Source organism: Neolamprologus multifasciatus, chromosome 16, assembly GCF_963576455.1.
Source record: "Neolamprologus multifasciatus chromosome 16, fNeoMul1.2, whole genome shotgun sequence".
Lineage (NCBI taxonomy): Eukaryota > Metazoa > Chordata > Actinopteri > Cichliformes > Cichlidae > Neolamprologus > Neolamprologus multifasciatus.
The window spans coordinates 17657362-17672226 of NC_140454.1; the positions used below are offsets into that span (position 1 = coordinate 17657362).

Below are 14865 nucleotides of genomic sequence, written 5' to 3' on the forward strand. Positions count from 1 at the left end.
TCAAATATGGCTCCCCACAGTGCTTCCCAGACTCCCCAGACTGTGGATTTAATTAAACAGTGTGAAATTAATTAATCAGTGGGGTGGCAGGTAAAAGGACTTCTCACTGGAACTGCTCACGCAACCAAGACAGGCATTTCATGTGTGCTGACAGTTATTAATTTGCTGTATGTTTGATTATAGTGTTTCTATATAGAGATGCTGAAATTCCAAGAGATTAAAAGAGCTTGGCATGGGAAAAAAAAGTCATGCAAATTATCAAAATAACAGCTCCCGAAAATCAAAGTGTAAACCTGTGTTTGATCTGTTCTATCAATTAATTAAAAATTTCAGTTCTGTATAATAATGTGGTGCAAATTAGATGGAAATGAGATAAAATATTCATTTAGTTATCTGGGGAATCTGCCTGGAGGGCTTTTTAGTCTTCAGTCTGGCTCAAAATGCTGTCCATATGGCAATTATGTACAGTAGTGTTGCAGGAGGATTGGTCTGATGCCTACTGGCAGAGAGGAGCCTGCCTGTGACAAACTGCTGCTAGGATCTGATGTGAGTTGAGGGAGATAATGAGGCTGTTGTAAGCCTTAAGTATAGAGCCTGCCCCCGGGGTGGCATATCTAAGTGCTCAGGCTTCTTCATTGTTGCACGTGCTGCTGAGGATTAGAAACACATTTACTTTTTTCTTCATAAACTTTGTCAGTACTTCCTGCAACTCTTTAGACAACTTCTGCTTTCATGTGGAAAGCCTCTTGACATTGCTTTGTGGAGGAGCTTTTTTTCTTTTTCTTTTTTTTTTTTTGTGGTTTGTAGATGTGAAGTCTTGATTTGATTCTGCTTTGAGCTATCTATAGCTCTTTTTAAGCACCCCACCAGAGAATGTGAATGTTCTGGGGTACATCCTACGGTGACTGAAGTTGAGACAAACGGCATATTTCAATTGAGAATCTTTTTAATATTTATTACATTGGTATGGCATTTCAAATTAAAATTTACTGACAAGGTAAAAAATGTGATATGGGTGAGGTGGTTTAATTTATATTGTTGATTATATAGGATCCTCTCAGGGAGCCTGTGCCTGCTGTGATTTAAGGATACCTGCCCACCTCTTGTGAGAAACATCCACTGCAGGTTGGATGCCTCCACCACCGCACTAACTGTCACATATATACAGCGTGTCCCCAGGAAACCATTGGTGCAAACTCCAGCACTGTGTCCAATTTAGACCTACAGCACACTACAGGTTTTCTATTTGAGTGTAACAGGGACACCATGCAACCAAGTGCAATACACAGAAAAAAAGAAAATCCCTGCAATGTGTGCAGAGTACTCGAGTGACCCAGGAAAATTGCCGTAATGTTTCATTACATAGAAAGCATTTTGTGGAATGCAGGCAAGTCTGCAGACATTATTTACAGACATTAACTTACTGAAATAAGCAAGACAGACTTCTTTAGACAATATTAGCAGGCATTTAATTAATAGCCATTCGGGAGTTGCATAGGAGAGTGTCTTGAAAGAGAGGGAGAAAGGCAAGCAGACAGTGTAGCCAATGGCAAGGGAACTTCAGAGAGACCGGGCAGACCGGGAGACTGGGCAGAACTGCAAGTGGTCACTCAACCATGGGATTAAAAAGCATTTAAGCCTTGTACCAGGACACCCCAACCCCCACTTCATCCAGCCGTGTATATCTGACCATTCAGGAAAAAAGAAAAGACAAATGTTTGGAGCCTGGTGCAAAACTGTGGGTTACAGGTTTTTCACAACGCCAGCATCTATAAATGTATTGCGGTGCTTTCTTGCAGAAAAAACATAATGAGCCAGCCTAAAAGGGTTTCTGTGTTCTGGTTAAGGTGCAAAATGGACTGTCACTACTGTTTATTTCATTCATGTCTGCATGTAATGAAAAAACATGCAATCAAATGTAGGACACGTTGACTAGAGTGGTTCACTTCACACTCCTGTTCACACTTCTAATGCCTCTTGGGTAACAACTGGCAATTTATGACAGGCTATTGACATATTTATAGGGGGCTCTAGTGAGCGCATGGGCTTGATTAGTACAAATCCATGCAGCAAACTAAATTACTAGCTGGGTTTTGCAAAGTGATTTTTTTTTTCAGTTTAATTTTGGTGCCAAGAGGATGTTGGAGAAAAAAGCTTTTGATTTGGTGATCACCAGCGCACCACAGCACCCCACCTGCCTATACTGGTTTTGATGGGCAATGATGAAAGCGCAGGTGGACGCGAGAAAGCTCCCCTCCCTCGTCAGCTACCGACTCCTCATCTGTGGTTTCCTATTAGCACAGGAGTGGAGGTTTGCAGTCTGGCTGCTGGGCACAGTGGGTCAGTGCTCACAAAGCTGTGTTTGTTCCCTGGCCTGCAGGGCTCCCAGGGTAAGCTTGGCTCCAGAGGGGAGACAAACAAAAAGGCACCACTGTCTCGCACACTGAAGTGATCTCCAACACATTCGTCTTTTCTTCACAACAGGGGTACATTTCTCTTCTTAGGAGAGGAATGGCAAAAGGAAACAAGTTCTTTAGAAACAGGGCCTGAGGATAACAAAACTGCTGTTGTTCTGAGCTATGTATTTTTGTCAGTTTAAATGGCATTTTGAGTTGTTGCTTGTTATATATATATATATATATATGTGTGTGTGTGTGATATATATATATATATATATATATATATATATATATATATATATATATATATTTTATTTATTTATTTTTCTTTGGTTGTCATTTCTATTTGTCTAGCTTTTTATTGAGCTACAGTAAAAAAAAAAAGCTAGACAAATAGAAATGACAACCAAAGAAAATATATATATTTTCTTTGGTTTTCTTTTGGTTATATATATATATATATATATATATATATATATATATATATATATATATATATATATATATATATATATATATATATATATATATATACCTTTTTTTTTTTCCTTTGGTTGTCATTCCTATTTGTCTAGCTTTTTATTGAGCTACAGTATCAACACATTCTGAGTGAAACCAGTGGAAAAATGACAAAAATACCATGCACATCGCCTGCTGTACCTCTGTCTGTAAAGCCTATACGTATTATCTATTGCCATATTGAACTATAGCAGGTGGAAACAGTACACAAAAAGGTTCCTCCTTTCAAGAATAATTTCAAGGTGTCTTTTACACCCGTATGTGCTGTCTGCCTGTGATTTCGAAGGATGAAATAATGTGCAGGATAGTCTTACAGCTGCCGTCAGGTCAGACATTTCTGTTGTGCAGCAATCTGCAGTCCAAGTATAACTCCATTATTGAGGGGACTTTAAAATGGGAGCTGTGTGACACACAGCGGGATGATTTAGTTTAATGACCATGGCAGTGACAGCACTGTGATGGAAATTGGACTCCCCCTGCAAATTTACATCACTTGAGGGTACTTGGGGCTCTTTTAGCGGCTGCACTCCAGAGCACGAGCCATCAGGAGGTCCTGGATATGTCATGCTTGTCACCTTCCTTTAAGTGTATCTGTAGACGTGGGAGAGGGATTAATATTATATTGCCTACGGAAGCACAGAGGCCGTCTTATCAGCACTGCAGATGTGATAAGCACCTCTACCCCCATGAAAACCAAAAAGAAGGAAAAAAATCTCCAAGCAAAAAGACAAGCATCTCTTTGTGTTGTTTCTGCGCACCGCTTCTGAGTTTCAATGCAGCTTTAGTGGCAGATATGGTGTAATTTCACATCTGTTGTAATTTGATGTGCTGGGATCAACCTCTGTGAAATCGTCTTGATCACAACATGGCTCCTCTCAATTATTTAGAAAGTGGGCATATGGCTTTAGAGTTTCTAATCTCATTTCTTTTGATTTTTGAGGTATTCGGAATAGGATACTACACCACAAGTCCCAGAAAGAGGTACTAAAAAACAGTTTCTGTGATCATGTTTTCTGCAAGCTTTGCATTCAGCCTCTTTTCATAGAAAAAAAAAATTAATAAAAGAAAAAATGTCACTTTTATGGAAACATTTTCCATCATTGCCATGACACTCATCTCACATTAGTTCACATCAATGCAGATGTCAGTGTGCACAAATTGTATTGCCCTCAAACTGATTCTGAGCTGTGAATGGAAGTTATGGCAACCATTGCTGTCACTTCAGTTTTATCAGAAAAACACGCAGTGGAACCATGGTAACAACATGTGACACAAAAAGCATCTACATCAAAGCCAGCATATACTGTAATTAGAATTTATTGAAGCCTGTCTGAAAAGGTACATGATCTGCTGAGCCTTTGGATTCAGTCCAGTGCCTTCCATTAAACACAGTACAGTGCATTAAGCCTGGCCATGAAACGATACAAAAATGAATGCACTCATTTCTGAATCCGCAGCTGCAAATAAGAACATTACATGTATGCATTTCTGAATAATTGTATCTAAAAGAAATGTAGCGTTCCTATCAAGATGAAAAACTTGTCATGTATAGTATATGATCATTGGCCACTTAGGTACATGCATTCAGCTGCTTTGTGTTAATGAAAATTTCTAATCAGCCAATAGTATGGCAATAATGGTCAAGATGACCTGATGAAGTTTAAACTAAGCAGTGACTTTGAATGTGGTATGGTTGCTGGTTACAGGTTGGCTGGAACTGTTGATCTACTGGGAATTTCCTACGCAATCATCTTTAGGATTTACAGAGAAGTTTTTTTTTAAAGCAAAAATGTGAAGTGAGCATCAATTCTCTGGGTGAAAATGCACAACCTGAGTCTCTGTTTCTGCTGATACATTCGGATCATAGGGTCAGGTGTAAGCACACATGAAAGCATGGATCTATATTGCATTGAATCAATGGTTCAGGCTGTTGCTGCTGGTGATGTAATGGTGTGGGGGATGTTTTTTTTGCACACTTTGGGCCCTAGAGTATCAAATGAGCTGAACTGATCAATTAAAGACCAGAGCCTAACTGGTCTTTAAATGGCAATGTCTTTATCTTTATCTTTCTTTATCTTCTGATAGCTGCTTCCAGTAGTATAACACCCAATGTTGCAAGGTTAAAATCATCTCAAGATATGTTTTCTTTTTTTTTTTAACTGAACAGTACGTTTACTCAAATGGTCTCCACAGTCACCAAATCTCAATGCAATAGAGCACCTTTGGGATGTGGTGTAACAGAAGGGATCACGGAAGTGCAGCCAACAAATCTGCACAAACTGTATGATGTTGTCATGTCAATATGTCCAAAAATATTTTATGAATCTATGCCATGAAGAATTAAGGCGCCTCTGAGGGCAAAAGAAGGGTCAACCATGTACTAGTAAGGTGTACCTAATAAAGTGGCTGGTGATGGTATATATGCTACAATAAAAATGGTCACATTTCACACTTTGCATATCACGCTAGCAGGCATAGCCCTCTGGTAGATGCTAATAAAAAGAGAAATCTGATATTTGTGTGCAGATCTGAAAAAGAAGCTGAGCTGCAAAGCACACATGCGCACACACATTTGCTCACATATGTTCTGTGTTCTTTTACACAACTCCAAAAATGCGTGCCACCCACCAGCGACAAGGCATGATGACTCGACAAGCTACCTGGCACCCTCTGTAGTTGTAAGGCCAAGGCCAGTAGCCCCGCAGAGGCTCACACACTTTCTGGCAGTGAGTGTAGCTGCGTTGGCATTCGGAGCAGCAGATCCCCTGGTGGTCTAACATGGTGTCAAAGGTCAGGGCGCTTTCCTCTCCGGCCCCTCTGCTGCGCTGCATTTAAAGGAACCAATGTTGATTTTTAATAGCAATCGAGTTTAAGAAAAAAAAAAAAGAACATATATTTTTTTATATTCATTTGCAATTCAAATGTTTTGAAGAACTTCTCATCCTCTCAAGCATGTGACTGCAGTCCTTGAAGACAGCATGAATTTTTATAACCGGTGGGAGTTTTCACTTCAGTTCATAAGTTCATCAAGTTGGAACGGCAGATATTACCCAAGTGACCTGTAATTACAGCTGCCAGTATGACACCTTAACAACAGCAGCAGTAAGTATGTACCTCCTACAGCTAGGATAAATACAGGAACCACTTAAACACATTTCCACGCCGTGAACTTCTATCAGTGTGAAAATACATTTAACAAGGCTGCCATCTTAAGAGTCCTGATGTAGTCCTCTATTAAAGTGTTGACAAAACAGAGAGACATAAATTCATAATGAGCCTTAAAGGGTTGCTTCAAGGGTCTATATAAGCTTCTTGATCAAAAATTCACCAACTCTTGAGACTTGTTTACCATAAACAGCACTGTGGATGAAGAGACTCACTTGATAGGGGTTTTCGGGGTTGTCTGCTGACCCCACAGCCGACTGTGCCCCCTCCTCCTCTTCTTCCACAACTCTGGAGGTGTCATTCTCTGCGTGACTCACCAGGTCCCCCTCCTCAGCAGCTGCCTCAACCTCCTCCATGTTAAACTGCCGTTTGGCTCGATGCGTGTCTCTCTTTTTCCTCTCCCCATCTGTTAGAGCAGTCGCAAGAGGCAAGAGTATTGGGTCAACATACACAGGAAGCCATACATGTCCTCAGAGCTCAATCCTACATAGCTGGAGCTGTCTCAGATGTCTTGAATAATTAAATTAGCAGCAGTGATATCAAGCAGTCTTGCATATTTCAAGATCATTCTTTTTTAATACAAGACTCTGCGAGTCTTTTTTGGGTGTTGGGCTCTAAATGTGGTGTATGTTCAAGATGTTCGAGTGGCTCTCCAACTTCTAAGACAAGGCTGTACATTTTACAAGTGTGTCAGCAGATAAGCAGGGCAAACATAACTAAGGTTTTAATAAGCAATGAGCAACATGCAGATTGATCGAAGGCCAGTCTTCCTAGATTATGATGCTGTGTACAGCAACTAAACAGAACAGAAGGAAACCTTTTAGATATGTCGGTCTGAGCCAGTAAATGGGAAGCTCCCCACAAAGATCCAGAATTTTATTGCTCAGAAACCTGGTGTCCTTAAGCGGCTGCTCTGCTGCAACCCAAATAAGGAACTCCTCATCAAAGCTCACTGGCATTAATTCATCTGTCTGATGGAGGGCGAAAAAAAGAGACACAATGTCCTTGAATTACTTAGAAGGAAAAAGAAATTTAAGCTATAATCTCTCTCCTTTTTTTCTTTTCAATTTACAACGGTCTGTATCAAGTAGTTTGCACGTACCAGGTCAAACATCACCATCGCTTTGTCGTGAGCTCCCATGGGAGGAAGTTTGGCTTTGATTTGGGATTTTATATAGCACTTGTCTCCTCCAAAGAAGCGGATTCCAGTCACTCCCTGCACCAAATCACAGAGATGCCATGTTTACACTCAAGGCTTTGCGACTTTGCTAAGCACACAGAAGGTCTCAGCCGAGCTACCTCGGGAAGCGAGAACAAGGACAAACTTACTCACAATTTGAAAGTCATGAATTTCCACAGCTTCCTCAGCTCCACTCCCGGTTTTAAATCTCTCAAGATTGTTGTCAGAATCAATTTCCATGGAGCCCTCCCTCACCTCCCCGTTGATGTTCATACTGTAATGAACATTATAAACCTGGCAGCATTCAAAGTGGGATGTTAAAATGACTGATTAGTCGAGTTATGTAAATGACACAGTAGCGAACACGAGAGAAGAGAGATAGAAAACAAGCCACACGTTGCTTGTGTTATTCCCCAGCACAGTCATCAGTCACAAAATCCTCTGTAGTTTTACCACACTGAGAATTTGAGTAAAGCACCACAGGAGATGCTGCTACAGACCTTGATGGGGATGTTTGCCCTACAGGTGAGCTCATTAGTACACAAATAAACATTACACTATTTCTTATAAGATGGAAATGAATTCCATGATCAATTTATGTAGTTTCTATGTGTTGCAAACAAACTTAAAGATGCATTTTTACAGTCCGAATTGTGATGGTTGTTGACGGCGCTTCCAAGAGATTAATATACATATCACAGAGCTGAAAACAACCATGCCCATTTAAATTTCCATCATTAAAGGATTCTGAAAAGTACTCGCGGCGTGCTCCTCACCAAAAGCATCCCTGTCACATTCACTCGCAGATATTTGTTATTGAAGGGGCAATGCAATAACTACCTTTTTTCAACACTTACATTTTTATTGCTCCCCTTCTGCAGATAGAGAGTAGCCACGGATGCACACAACATTAAAACTGCACCAACAATGACAACCACGGCTCCAAATCTCAGGGGACGGCTGAGTCTAGCAGAGGTTGGTGTGCTGCAGGTGCTTTGTCCCTGAAAGTTCAGAGTAAGTGACACACACACTGAGCCAGGACAAGAGAAACATCACTGGAAAGCTTTAGGTTTTCCTGAGTCGACAGCTTTATTAACATGTCACAGATGTCAGTTCTATTTCTAATAAAAAGCTAATAAGGTTTCCTTACCGGAGGCCTGCAGTGCTCAAAACACCAAGATACACAAGTTGTATTTTGCACTTTTTCCATAATCTCTCTTATTGTGTCTTGTATGAACCGTTCTCTGCTTGCTTCTCCTCCGACAATCGGTTTGTCCACCAGAAGAGTTTTTTCTAGCCCTTAGGTGTGAATGACGTAGAGTTGATTTACTTCACTTGAGCAAAATTCTTCATCTGAATGTTACCTGTATTTCCATAATGCTCAAAGCAAGGTGGCCACCCTGTGGTATCAAGCTAAAACAAGGCTTAAGCAGCTCTGAGTTCACGACAGACTGACTGGTGCCGTGTTTTATGGATAGGGATGCAATTGTTGGTCAAAGGTTTGTTATGTGACCTTTGAGTCAGTGATTGTTTGGAAAAGAATATATAACCTGTCTCGACAGCTACAGATGAGGGACAGATTAAAGGGGGGAAAAATGCCTTAAAGTCACTCAGTCGGGTGTTGGTACACTATGTGACACCACAGTTGCATCAGAATTCCTTTGTGTGCTCATTTGAGTTGAAATCTAGTGATTACACTGGCCATAACAAGAACACATTGATGATTTATTCCTAAATAGCAGAATTATTTTTAGATGCTGTGAATATATTATAATCATCAAACAATTCACTGACATATTGCCATTTTGGAAGAGACCACCCAGGATGGAAATGATGAAATTTATATCATAGCAGGGATTACTCTGAACAATGTCTTAGCTTTAATTTCTCCCTTTTCTCACCGTTCTGTGTTCTTGTATGTGTTTGCTGCCAATTTTCTGCAGTTGCTTGGCTGTTAGAGATTCCAGATTAAAGTAATGCTCTATAATTCTAGTAAAACTTGAATAGAGAAGCTTTCATGCTCTTTGTAAGTCTTTATATTACGAGATGATACAAGAGCACACAGACTGGAAGTAATGTACACATTCATGCATGCACACACACACATAGACATAACCTTTGCTAAATTATGAATTGTTTCATCTGACTAGAGGAGAAAGGACATTTTGCGGTGATGTAGTCTTTATCACAGCTTAAAGAAAATTGCATGAAAAGAGATTTAAATGTAAAGTGCTGCTGTTTCTTAGAAAAAGATAAAATCACAGTTTTAAAACCACATAAGCTGAGGGGCAATCACAAAAGGTGAGGGGAATCTTTGACTATTAAAATAATGTGGTCACGGAATAGAAAAAATACTCTTATTACTTTAGAAACAATGATAAATCACTGTGTTCTTTACAATAGTTGACAATATCTACACAAAAACAAATATTGTTTGTTATATAACACTTTCATTTAAAAAAAAAAAACAACCTGAATAATGGGGGTGTTGCTTTTTTAATTCCCCGAGTGACTGTAAGTACATTTGACTGGCAATGCATTATTTGCATGCAAATTGAGGCAGCACAGTAAGTATATTGTGTACAATGACAAGACAGTGACATTGGCTTGTGCTTGTCATCAATTTTGCTGTGATGGTTGGAGAACCTCATTTTATTTATTGCAGCCTATAAGCCTTTAAGGGAAATTAAATGCATTCAGTTGGCTAATTGAGGTTATTCTGTATGCTTTGTGAATAGGACAAAAGGTTGTACTCTGCCTGTAAGATTACAGCTAGGCCCTACAAGCCCAGGATTTTTTTAATAGTACTGAACAAAAAAACAAAACAAAACAAAAAACAACTTCTCTTTATTAAATTTAAACTGTTTATTTGTGCAACAATGTGATAAAATCTACCACAAACATGACAATCTTTCACGTTGATTGTTTTCCACAGCAGAAAGGCCCTTCTCAACCTAAATGTCCACAGGTCATGCCCCTTAAATATTAACACATGCTTTTAAAAATTCATAATAAAATTCCTTTTTACATTGAATCATTATGAAAAATATATTATTAATAATGTAAAAAATCTTGCATATTACACATGATACAATGAACAGTCTTATATGAGTCAAAAGACACATGACTTACTACAAAACACTGCAACAATCCAACATAGAGTCTATTAAGATTAAGAAGTATTATACAGTATAGAGACAGCACAGAGGGAAAAAAAAAATCTCCCTTAGTGACTGTTTGATCTGTCATTTAAGCTTACTTAAGTTTTTGTATACTCTGGGATGGAAATTTCATCTGTTTCCTGTATTCTCGCTGGTGTCGGTGGACCAACGAGAATGTAATCAAATTCCTGGTGTTGAACTTTTTCATACACACTCTGAAGACCGCTGCTTTTGGGCATGTGAGGTGGGTAGTAGTTTTCCCTTCTAGTGTCCCTGGGAAGTGAAGCTGTTTTGGAAAATGTTGACAGATGGGGACCGCAGGCCAGGCTCGTGTTTGGTCTTGTAGCTGAAGGGCTCCAGCATCGGTCCGAGTGTCCCAGCACTTTGCACTCATTCGTACATGCCCAGAGACCTGTGGAAAACAGTGGTGCTGTCAGGATGTGATATGAATACAGTTGCTGGCTCACCTGGTTGAGCGTGTTTGATAAATGAAAGATCTCAGCTCAAGTCCAAATGATTCGTCACAATGCATCCAGTGTACAGTTAAATCAGTCAAAATGTTACCAGTGCAGTGGTAGAGAGGTTATGTTTTTATTATATCCAGTTATAAACCACATAATCTCCTTTTTTTCTTTCTACCTCAAGAAACTGCTCACATATGCTGTTATTTGACTTATTTTCTCTTTAGATATGTGTTTCACTTACTGTTGGTTGGGGGTGACTCTTTTTTGTGCACATCTCCACTTATATCAGAATCGCTGTCATTGAAGTCACTGTCTCCTTTTCCACTGTCCTTGCCGCTGATGTGTGGATCTCTTGCTGAGATTGTTGTGAATGAATTGCCCTTCCATATTGTTATCGGCCTGACAGTTTCTTTCCCATATCCTGGTAGTGTAGAATATCCCTGGAGAGATTTAAACACATGCGTGGAGATTTTGAGTCTAAATACAAAGAAAACAAAAGAAAACATAACAAGAAAACAAATTTGATTACCTTTTAAATGGACATACCTTTAATTTACCCTCCATAACCCTGTTGTTTGAATCAAACATCCCTGCTGTCTGTCTGCTATCCTCGCAGCCTGTCTCCATTGTGTTGCTGCTGGCCAATGGAGGATTCTCTGGAAATGGATGGGCATCAAACACTTTGCCTTTGTGGCTTTGATTTAATGAATCAATGTGTCCACTTTCAACTTTCTCCACATTTGGAATTTCTTCTTTATCATCACTTCCCCCATCCCCTGTCTCCTTTTTCCTGCGGCTGCAAATGGTTGTGATAAGAATGATAGCCACCAGGAGAACAGAGCAACTGCCTGCCAGGACGATGATTATGGCTACGGACATGTCCCATTCAAAGGGCTCCTCATTGCCATTTTGAGCTGAGGAAGGTGAACTTGGTAGAGCACCTTCTACGAAACTGAAATGTATTGTAGCTGTAGAGGTAAGTGCGGGGGATCCACTGTCAGTGACTGACACTGTGACTTTGACATTGTCTGCGATATCATACGTCAGCTGTCGACTCACGTGCACCTTGCCTGTGTCTTTGTTGATAGAGAAACCCAGGTGTCCCCCCTCGGTGATTTTATAGGACAGCTGTGCATTTATGCCTTCATCAGCATCTGTTGCCTTTATCTGGGTTACCACATAACCTGCAGGTGCATCTTTAGGCAGGAAAACTTCAGCGGATCCTTTGTAAAGGGGGGGCTCTATGATAGAAGGCTGGTTGTCATTTTGATCAACTATTTTTAATCTGATGACAGCTCTGCTCTGAAGCTGTGGTGACCCCCCATCACTTGCTTGAATGTGTACATCTAGCTGTTTCATAACTTCGTAATTAAAGCTTCTGAGTGCATATATAGATCCAGACACTGAGTTAAGAGACACAAATGTGTTCACTGGGGATCCCATGATAACGCTCTCCACAAGCCTGTAAGTAATTTTCCCATTGTTGCCCAGATCCGCGTCGGTGGCCTCAACTGTGGTGATGTAAGCACCCGGAGCGTTGTTTTCTACCACGGAAACTTCATAGACAGCTTTAGCGAAGTGAGGGGCGTTGTCATTCTCGTCCGTGAGCCTTATGGTGTACTGAGTGATTTTTCTCAGTGGGGGTGACCCGAAATCCTCAGCCATGACTGTCAAGTTATACTCACTAATCCGCTCTCTGTCTAGGGCTGCTGCTGTAACTATCATGTAGCTGTCCTCGTACGCCTGTCGGAGTTTGAAATGGTCGTGGCCGTATAACGTACAGTAGACTTGGCTGTTAACTCCAGAGTCTCTGTCCATGGTGCTGATGAGCGCCACCAGACTGTCCTTGTCTGCCGCCTCGCTGATGTATGCAATGCCAGTTGTAATGGAGGTCATAGGGGTGATGCTGATTTCTGGGGCATTGTCATTAACGTCGGTGACGTGAATTATGATTTTGCACACGGAGGGGGTGGGGTTGGGTCCCAGATCAGTCGCCTGCACGTCTAGCTCATAGGTGCTTTTGTCCTCAAAATCCACGGGGCCCCTGAGAGTGAGGCGACCTGATTTGTTATCCACTTGGAAAAGTTGTCGGATCTCATGAGAAACCTGTTTTCCGAACCCGTAAACGACCTCTCCGTTTAAGCCCTCATCAGCATCAACCGCGTTTAAGTCCAGTATAACAGTGCCGACAGGCGCGTCCTCTGGCAAACTGACTGAGAAACTATTTTGGTCGAAAACTGGACTGTTGTCATTAAAGTCGGTCACTTTTATAGTTATCTTTGTTGACCCCGATCGGTGCGGATTTCCTCCGTCTGTGGCGACCAGCTCTACAGTGTATGATGATTGAGTCTCCCTGTCTAGCTCTTTCATTAGTACCAATTCCGCATATTTAACCCCATCCGCTCTCAGGAGCACATCAATGGTAAAAAGACTGTTTACGGAAATTTGATAGCTTTGGATGTAGTTTGACCCGACATCAGCGTCCACAGCCGGGTCTAAAGGGACGCGGGACCCAACTGCTGCATTCTCTGAGATTTCCACTATAGACTCCTTGCTTGGAAACTCCGGAGAGTTGTCATTGATGTCCTTTATTTCCACCTCAACGTGAATCAATTTGTAGCGATCTTTTGAGAAATTAACCACGTCAAAAGTAATCAGACACTGTAGAGAATGTCTGCAGATTCTCTCCCTGTCAACTCGTTCTCCGACAGTGAGTTCCCCGTCGCTTTCTCTCACCCTGATGAATGAATCGTTGAATTGTTTCATCATCCTGAAATTGCTCTTGGAGGAATGAGACAGACTCAAGGACATGTCCTTGGCAAGGTTTCCGATGACCGTACCTGGTGCGTTCTCCTCATTGGTCTGATATCTGATAGTATTTCCCTCGGACCGAGCCCACGAGGCAAATAAAAATTGATGGATTGAGAATATTAAAATCCACCGGTGCCAATAAGTTTTAAATTTGCCCCCTGTCATCTTCGTAGTAATCTTCCTCTCGGTAAGCAGCCTCATTGTGTGCAGGAGAGAGCAGTTCACCTCTGGAGCGAGCTCTCCATACAGCTCCCGCTTTTATGAACTGAAGTGTGCTGAAAGTGAAAGTTGCTTGCTCCTTGCGCGCAGCCAGTCAGATACGCTTGTTGCCTCGCCTTCAACAGCTCAAAATTCTGCAGTGGCGGGGTTTATACAGCTGCTGATGCTAATGAGACGAAGTGTGACCAATCCCTCGCTTTAGAATTAAAAATACCCCCTTATGTAAAAGGGGAAAAAAAAGCTCTGAGCCTTTTCTTTTTTGTTTCTTCAGAGTGCACACTGAAGGAAGTTGCAAAACATAAAAAAGGGCAGAGAGATATGGCAGTCCTTGAAGATAGTTCCAGTAGTGTTTATCGTCTTATTACAGCCATTACCGAGTGATGGTTTTATTCAGCGAAAGCCTATTTCTTTTTCTTTTGATGTCTAGTGTATTTCTGTTGAGCGTGCCTGTGCGCGAGCAGATATTTGCAAGTGTGCGCGCTCTTACACAAATGTCTGCATACACTCACAAGACCAGCTCAATTGTTTTTGGTGAACTGAGCAAGGTTTTTCTTCGGGGCTCAGTTAACACGAGAACAGTTTAATTATCTAGAGACAAATCCGCATTAAATTGTCTACGTCTCCCCTCTGAGTAAAGGGTGGCGCTATATTGATCTCTTGGTGTGGCAGGAGCTGAAATATGTTTTTCTTATATCTTACTTGTATAAGGGAAAATAAGAAAAAGAGGAAAATACAACCGCCGGCACCCCTCAAATGTGTCAAATCAATAAAAAGATCCAAGTATACATTTTAGGGGTCTTTAGTCCTCTTTCTGTTGCTTCAGAAAGACATCTTAGCAAAAAAAAAAAAAAAGCATTTTAAATTGTATTTACAGGCACTTTGTTGCTAGCAGAAAAAACACATCATTTGTTCCAATTTCTTTAATTGGATCTACAAAAATGCCAAAG

General features: G+C 40.9%; 2 protein-coding genes across 2 annotated transcripts; both read right to left on the minus strand.

Annotated features, from left to right (window-relative positions):
* Nucleotides 1–4000: 4000 nt before the first annotated feature.
* Nucleotides 4001–9288, minus strand: LOC146500622 (leukocyte cell-derived chemotaxin 1-like). Its single transcript, XM_085136400.1, has 7 exons — nucleotides 8414–9288; nucleotides 8121–8264; nucleotides 7417–7557; nucleotides 7186–7299; nucleotides 6901–7054; nucleotides 6299–6489; nucleotides 4001–5743 (listed from the first exon to the last, which is right to left on the minus strand). Exons 1-7 carry the CDS (start codon nucleotides 8471–8473, stop codon nucleotides 5516–5518), a joined length of 1032 nt encoding a protein of 343 aa, XP_084992526.1. The 5' UTR covers nucleotides 8474–9288; the 3' UTR covers nucleotides 4001–5515.
* Nucleotides 9289–9725: 437 nt separating this feature from the next.
* On the minus strand, nucleotides 9726–14369 carry pcdh8.2 (protocadherin 8, tandem duplication 2). The gene is made up of 3 exons (XM_085136399.1): nucleotides 11435–14369; nucleotides 11130–11328; nucleotides 9726–10836 (listed from the first exon to the last, which is right to left on the minus strand). The coding sequence occupies exons 1-3, from the start codon at nucleotides 13898–13900 to the stop codon at nucleotides 10523–10525; spliced, it is 2979 nt and encodes a 992-aa protein (XP_084992525.1). The 5' UTR covers nucleotides 13901–14369; the 3' UTR covers nucleotides 9726–10522.
* Nucleotides 14370–14865: the final 496 nt, after the last annotated feature.

Bases quoted from the DNA above. Each gene is read 5' to 3' on its own strand.
- LOC146500622 (XM_085136400.1), bottom strand. From the start codon at position 8,473: ATGGAAAAAGTGCAAAATACAACTTGTGTATCTTGGTGTTTTGAGCAC. The intron at 8,265-8,413 runs GTAAGGAAACCT...CTGAACTTTCAG, and splicing joins TTGAGCACTGCAGGCCTCCG to GGACAAAGCACCTGCAGCAC. The intron at 5,744-6,298 runs GTGAGTCTCTTC...CTTTAAATGCAG, and splicing joins ACCCCGAAAACCCCTATCAA to CGCAGCAGAGGGGCCGGAGA.
- pcdh8.2 (XM_085136399.1), bottom strand. From the start codon at position 13,900: ATGAGGCTGCTTACCGAGAGGAAGATTACTACGAAGATGACAGGGGGC. The intron at 11,329-11,434 runs GTATGTCCATTT...AAATCTCTCCAG, and splicing joins TTATGGAGGGTAAATTAAAG to GGATATTCTACACTACCAGG. The intron at 10,837-11,129 runs GTAAGTGAAACA...TGTTTTCCACAG, and splicing joins AGAGTCACCCCCAACCAACA to GTCTCTGGGCATGTACGAAT.